This window comes from Ipomoea nil, unplaced genomic scaffold, assembly GCF_001879475.1.
Source record: "Ipomoea nil cultivar Tokyo-kokei standard unplaced genomic scaffold, Asagao_1.1 scaffold1270, whole genome shotgun sequence".
NCBI lineage: Eukaryota > Viridiplantae > Streptophyta > Magnoliopsida > Solanales > Convolvulaceae > Ipomoea > Ipomoea nil.
In genome coordinates, this window is record NW_017617698.1 from 5,221 (window position 1) to 12,792 (window position 7,572).

General features: G+C 35.2%; 1 protein-coding gene across 1 annotated transcript; it reads left to right on the forward strand.

The window, feature by feature from the left end:
• Nucleotides 1–1,744: 1,744 nt before the first annotated feature.
• LOC109184637 lies at nt 1,745–4,232 on the forward strand. The gene is made up of 4 exons (XM_019334670.1): nt 1,745–1,869; nt 2,292–2,511; nt 3,513–4,032; nt 4,123–4,232. The coding sequence occupies exons 1-4, from the start codon at nt 1,745–1,747 to the stop codon at nt 4,230–4,232; spliced, it is 975 nt and encodes a 324-aa protein (XP_019190215.1).
• The last annotated feature ends 3,340 nt before the right edge of the window (nt 4,233–7,572 follow it).

The following is a 7,572-nucleotide window of genomic DNA, read 5'->3' on the forward strand; positions in this document are numbered from 1 at the left end:
AATGGGCCCTATATTAAATTAATATATATTTTTATAATTAAAATTTAAATTAAATAAGGAAAAAAATACTAATGTTGACGTGAAATAAGATTCACAAGTTTTTAATGATTATACATACAAATGAAAGTAATTCTAGATGCATTCTTAAATTTAAAATAGCCAATAACTGCATCAATGTTTTCATAAATAAAAAATTATTGTTTATAAAAATAAATAAATAATTTAAAACTAAATGAGCTTATAGAGAATCACATTATTATTATAATAAAAAATAAAGTAATTTTGAATAAAAATTTATAAAACAAACCTTACAAATAAAAGCATAGCAAAAAATCTTAATTATTGAGAGTAATAAATCAAAATACTCTAAACGTAATAAAAAATATTTATAATAAAATATGAAACATAATTAATTTGATAAAATAGTTCAAATAAAAAAGACACAATAAATCACACCTCTTCTATATTGATGTCATATTTATAAATACTTTTTTTCTTTTAGTTAGATCAATTTCAAAATTTTTTGATTAATTTGAATACGATGATACACAATAGGACTTCTAAACTACATTGACTAAATAATTCATAAAAAACTAAACTAAAATTACTTTTAAAATATTTTTCATAACTAAATAACAAAATATATTACATATACATAAATCAGTATAAAGTTCACAAAATAATACATATTTTAAATAAAAGTAGTAAATTACTCGAATATAAATATATTCAAAATTTGATATGAATCACAAATCAATCTATATTATAAATCTCATTATAATTATAAAAAGGTAAAAAAATATCACAAAGTTACAAATTAAATTTTAAAAAAATACAAATTAAAAATTTAAATAAATTTAATAAGTTACAAATTTAATACTATATAACAATAATATCCATAAATTCAATTTTAATACTATATATAATAATATCCCTAAAGAGTAACTGAGTGAGGAAAATCTTAAAGCCAATTCATCACACGCATATAAAGAGACTTGACCCCAAACCTCACTCATTCAAACAACAAACTCTACCAACTCGGCTGACTTACAACACTTTAACATAATTGTATACTAAATATTATACCAATATCTATAGTATATATAAAAGGTATTGGGATAGGGTGGTGGGCCCCTTCCAAGAGTGGGCCCTGGGCAAGGGCCCAGCCTGCCCTTGCCCAGGGCCGGGTCTGAGTGTATACAAAATGATAAGAATAAAGTTATATTTTTGCTGATTCCGTTTCTTTTCCATTAAATAAGACGGCATCGTTTTGATGCGAGGTGCATAATCGATTATGCACCGCGGTGCACGATATAATTTGACCTAGATGCTCTGTCGAGTCCTTAGGGTTGAGGATTCAACATTTTGGGGAGAATGATTATAAATATTAAATATTATTTTAAAGACCCTTTCAACATATGAACCAGTTCACAATCGCTATGTACGTAGTATTCTGAACTCTGCATGCGGGACTATGGAGTCACGATCACTCATCCATGCGGCCGCATGAAGAAATGTGGAATTGAATTGGGAGAAGACGACAAATAGAAGGTTTGTTCTGTCGGGTCCTCCACGTGTAATTGAATTTCAACATTCAAGTCCTTCTGACTTCAATTCCTTCAATCTCAGATCCATCTAACAAGTTTGGCAACTAATTAAACTCTTCAAAGTTCTCCGCGCGAGTTTAGCTCACTGGTTCAAAAAGTAGTATTTAAAAGAAGAAATCAAAGTTCAAACTTCGACAATGGCAATGTGCAGATTATATTCAAAGCGGACAGATTCATTGTGCAGATTATATTCAAAGTGGACAGTCCTGTCTGCTGAACCATTGAGTCACCGTGATTTATATCCTTCTACATGTTCTGTCAGGTCGAGATGTGAGGACCCTTGAAAAGTTCAATCTGCTGAACCATTAAGTCACCGTAATTTATATCTTTCTAAATGCTCTGTTGGACGGAGTGTGAGGGACCTTCGAGGTTGAGAATTCAACCTTCTGGGAGAAGTTCTAGGGCATTTGAAGGGCCAAGACTTACTGGGCTGTGTTCATACAAATTATTATATGAAATTAAAGCTGTTCAGACCCATTCAAGTCGTGGCAACATGGCCATGTTACATATAAATATGCTTACTCTTCGCATTTAATTACTCCCACCCACAACAATTCCTTCATTTACTTCACATAATTTCTTAGCCAACAAAAACAATCATGAAGCTTAAAATCGTTACTCTTGGTATTGTGACTGTCATGTATCTGCTTTTTCTTCTGACCACCTACCCTATGATGGAGACAGTAGAGATGTTTATGGAACTGGTGAACAAGAATGGATGATGAAGAATCATCTGATGTTGCCGTCTCCCAATGGTGCTGATCTGAACGAGAAGAATTTTGTAACTACAAAGAAAGGAGGGTTTCAGTCCAAAAAGGAATATCTTTTCTTACAATCTTTGCAGACATGGCGATCTAATTCTGAGCCAGGATCCAACCCCGAGCACAATGCAGTTGTCCCGCTGGTGAGAAGAACTTTGCAGGATTGGAGTTGAAAAAGAAACGTGTTTTACTACTTTCCCTTCAAAAGCAGGGACCTGTTACTTTCTCCCGGACCGAACTGAAAGCACAATTCAATTAAGCCTCCACCACCCAATCCAAGCCATAAACACCGCGTCAACACATTCCCCTGAAAAGAACTTTGCAAGTTCTGAGTTGAGAAACCAACATGTTTTACTACCTTCCCTTCAAAAGGGGGACCCGTTACTTCTCCAGGATCCAACCCAGGATACAATTTACCACCCAGTCCAAGTCATAAGCCAGTCAGCACATTCAGTGAAAAGAATTTTGCAAGTTCTGAGTGAGAAGCCAACATGTTTTTACTACCTTCCCTTCAAAAGGGGGGGCCTGCTACTTCTCCCGAACCAAACCGAAGGCACAATTCAATTAAGCCTCCACCACCCAATCCAAGCCATAAACACCCGTCAGCACATTCACTGAAAAGAACTTTGCAAGTTCTGAGTTGAGAAGCCAACATGTTTTACTACCTTCCCTTCAAAAGGGGGACCTGTTACTTCTCCCAGACCAAACCGAGGGCACAATTCAATTAAGCCTCCACCACCCAATCCAAGCCATAAACACCCCGTCAGCACATTCACTGAAAAGAACTTTGCAAGTTCTGAGTTGAGAAACCAACATGTTTTACTACCTTCCTTCAAAAGGGGGGACCTGTTACTTCTCCAGGATCCAATCCAGGACACAATTTACCACCCAGTCCAAGTCATAAGCCAGTCAGCACATTCAGTGAAAAAAACTTCCAAGTTCTGAGTTGAGAAGCCAACATGTTTTACTACCTTCCCTTCAAAAGGGGGACCTGTTACTTCTCCCGCGACCAAACCGAGGGCACGATTCAATTAAGCCTCTACCACCCAATCCAAGCCATAACCACCCAGTCAGCACATTCAGTGAAAAGAACTTTGCAAGTTTTGAGTTGAGAAACCAACATGTTTTACTACCTTCCCTTCAGAAGGGGGGACCTGTTCCTTCTCCAGGACACAATTTACCACCCAGTCCAAGTCATAAGCCTGTCAGCACATTCAGTGAAAAGAACTTTGCAAGTTCTGAGTTGAGAAGCCAACATGTTTTACTTCCTTCCCTTCAAAAGGGGGGATCTGTTACTTCTCCCAGACCAAACCGAGGGCACAATTCAATTAACCCTCCACCACCCAATCCAAGCCATAACCACCCAGTCAGCACATTCAGTGAAAAGAATTTTGCAAGTTCTGAGTTGAGAAACCAACATGTTTTACTACCTTCCCTTCTAAAGGTGGGACCTGTTACTCCTCCAGGACCCCAATCCAGGAAACAATCAGCACCCAGTCCAAGTCATAACCCAGTCAGCACATTCAGTGAAAAGAACTTTGCAAGTTTCGGGTTGAGAAGCCAACATGTTTTACTACCTTCCCTTCAAAAGGGTCCTGCTACTTCTCCAGGACCTAACCCTGGACACCATTCAATTAGTTCAATTCATCATAAGAACTTTGCAGGTTTGAAAATGAGAAAGAACCATATTTCTCTTCCATCTATGAAACTGCGGCCAATTACTCCTCCATGAACAACTCTTGGTCAAAACTCAGGGTGCAACATGCGTACTAAAAAGAACTTTGCAGATAGGAAAATGGCTTCTGCACATCCTCCCTCCATTTCCTCTGGTGGTTTAGTTGCATCTCTAAAGGCTACTAGCTAATTAAGTTACAGTATTAAATTTCAGCGGATACTGTCCATTTATTTGTTCTTTCTGTCTCTTTTTTCTTCTTTTGTTTTTTCAAATTTATTGTAGTGACTGAATAAAATAAAATGAATGTAATAATTAATGATCTGAAATATGGAGTATGAAATAAAAGTGTCATGTTTAGTTCTATTATATAATTTGTTGTCTATATCTGCATATATATTTGCATGCGACAAAGAAAATTTAGAAAATTTCATGACTTAATAATATAATAAATGAATAATAAGAGTAAAATTAGTCACGAAACTATATATAAAAATGCAATTAGATCATCCATCTCAAAAAATATAAATAACTCCATAAACAAGCAAAAATATTGTAATTTAGTTCAAAAGTGACATGTCTACTACGTAAATTGCTAAGATGGCGATTAACCTTTGATACATTATTTTATTTATTTATTTTATTAATTTTAGATATTAAAAAAAAAGTGACCCTTAAAATATCAATATACGAGTAATATTTTAAAAATATAATGTAGAATCCAGACTATGTCTCGGATATCAGAATATTCATTTTTCTAGAATATCATTTTGAAATAGCAGTGCTATTCATATTTTAGATCATTGTTGTTGTATTGCATCTTTAATATGAATTCAAATTTAGTTGATTCTTATTATTCTAGACAAAATTTTATTGTAAAAGTTTATGGTATAAATTAAGAACTAAGAGAGAAAGTTTCTTAGTTCTTCAAATTCTCTAATTAGTGCAGATTAAGGCACAAATTAATGAGGAAAAGTGTTTCGAAGGGCAATTTGATCATACGATAGCATCAACCCAAAACAAAATAATGTAAACATATCTCATTATCCTTTTCAAAGGTACACTAGCCAACAAAAGGAAAACCCCCAAACACATGACCTCACGCCGGTAGAGATAACAATGCCCTCCAACTAATGTACAACCCAACGCCTTACGTTACACCACACCTAGCACACTACTGCATAGCCTAATGTCCTATGATGCACCCTCCTAAAATCATAAATTTGTTTTTTATTTTTTATTTTTTTTTTTGCACACCTCACATCTTTTTTTGAGAAATTCGAAGCAAAATATTCAGAAATTCAAATCGCACCAGAAATATCAATTAGCAGAAACATCCAGAAACTGACCCAACTTTTTTGAATTTTTTGAAAAATATTGGTAACAAATTTTGAGACCAAATTTTCCATATATCAAGTTTAACAAAACTACGACAGGCACAAAAAAAATTCAAAGCAAAACAATGAACGTAACTAATTTTTTCTGATTTTTCAAAGTTGATCGCGCAAAACTGCAAATTTCTGACAGATTGTGTTTTTTCTACTCAAAATAAAGTTTGAGATGGATTATAACTTATTGGAGCATGAGGAAAATCTAGGCTCTGATACCAAATGATACAAAACTGGTTGGCTTGATCTTTTCTTTTTTTCAAACTCTAATATAAAGAAGAGTTAATACCCAAAATAGTCCCTCGACTATGTCGTAATTACCAATTTGGTCATCGACTATCATTCTTACCCAATTAAGTCCTCAACTATACAATTTTTACCCAATTTAGTCCTTTGTCAATTTGACTGTTTGTTGACTGTCAAAAGTGGAAATAAAGTTGTAATTTTACAAGTTTTCTCCTTCCTCCTCATTTAGCAGCGCCAAAACATGTAGCAATAAGCTCCGGTTGGGGTTCTAAACCTGTCAGTATCGAAGTAGTGGTTATGCATCGGATAACCCATGAATTTGATTTCCAACGATTTTTTGACGATCGAAATCTGATCGGAGTGTATTGCTGCATGGTTTGGGCGCTGCTAAATGGAGAGGAAGGAGAAATCTTGTAAAATTATAATTTTTATCCCGACTTTTGACAGTCAACAAATAGTCAAATTAATACAGAGGACTAAATTGGGGTAAGAATTGTATAGTTGAGGACTAAATTGGGTAAGAATTGTATAGTTGAGACTTAATTGAGTAAAAGTTACATAGTTGAGGACTTAATTGAGGTAAGAATGGTAGTTGAGGACCAAATTGGTAATTATGACATAGTCGAGGGACATTTTGGGTATTAACTCTATAAAGAATCTCATAGAATGGCTTATTTTGTTGGGTGAATTTGATTCAAAGGTTTAACTTGGGCTGGGAAAGGGTTGGGTGAATTTGATTCAAATTAAAGCTTTAACTTGGGCTGGGAAAAAAGGCTAATTTTTTTTTTTATTTTGATAAGTTCACGGCCACAACGGATTATAAGGTGATACATGGAGTAAGAACGACGCCACAAGTGAGTTTTATACTTGATAAGTCAAGATGGCCATGACCGACTCACGACCGAATTGAACTCATTTCGAGTTCAAAAAAACACTCTGTTTTCTAACTCAAAAAATTCAACTCTCTATTTTATTCATATAAGACAGCGATATTTATAGTTGTAGATCCTAGTTTCATTAGACACTTCCCAAAAGAACTAGAAATTCTAACAACTAAAAACAAACTAATTATGATAAACATAAATAACAAACAACACTAAAACTCCTAAATCTAATTTAATATAAACTGACTAACTATAAAAAGCACACAATCAATTTAAATCACAAATTAACTAACTAAATAATGAATATAATAATTCCCAAAAACTAATTAATTTAAAATTATAATGGCACCATAATTTATTAACAACTCAATCATGGATTGGCTCACATGTTCGCAACAGTTGGCTACCCTAGTTCCAGTGTCTTGTCACTTGGATACTGCCACGGAACCATTTCCCAACCCTACAGGAGTCTAGCCGGGGCTTTGTAGTACTTGACGGGGACTCGTCTTGATATGTCTTTGCTATAAACTAACTGTGCCAGCATATGCATGCTCCTTCTGTGGCACATTGGTCTCAACTGAAGTGTGTGCTGCGGTCTATTAAGGGTACCTTACACTTTGGGCTTCGTTTGTGCAAATCTCCTACAACTGATATTCATGTGTTCTCTAATTCGGATTGGGTTGGCTGTTCGTAGATCGAAAGTTTAGGAGTTGTTTGCAGTGTTCATGGGCTCAAATTTATTCTCATGGGTGTGTCGAAAGCCAGCGCACATTTGCCAGGTCTGAGGTAGAATACAAGGCCCTTGTTGATGTCGGTGCGGAAATCACGTGGATTGTTTCACTATTGCGTGAGCTGGTATTAGCCAGTGCCTGTCCCGAAACTGTGGTGTGACAACCTTGGTGCTACTTATATGTGTGCCAATTCGGTATTTCATGCGCGCACCGAAACACGTGGAGTGATTATCACTTTCTTAGGGATAAGGTAGCATCGGGGGAACTTCAGGTTAACTTTATT

Coding starts and splice junctions, on each gene's coding strand:
- LOC109184637 (XM_019334670.1), top strand. CDS start 1,745: ATGGCAATGTGCAGATTATATTCAAAGCGGACAGATTCATTGTGCAGA. Junction 2,512..3,512: donor ACAATGCAGTTGTCCCGCTG/GTGAGAAGAACT, acceptor CCTTCCCTTCAG/AAGGGGGGACCTGTTCCTTC. Junction 4,033..4,122: donor TCATCATAAGAACTTTGCAG/GTTTGAAAATGA, acceptor GTCAAAACTCAG/GGTGCAACATGCGTACTAAA.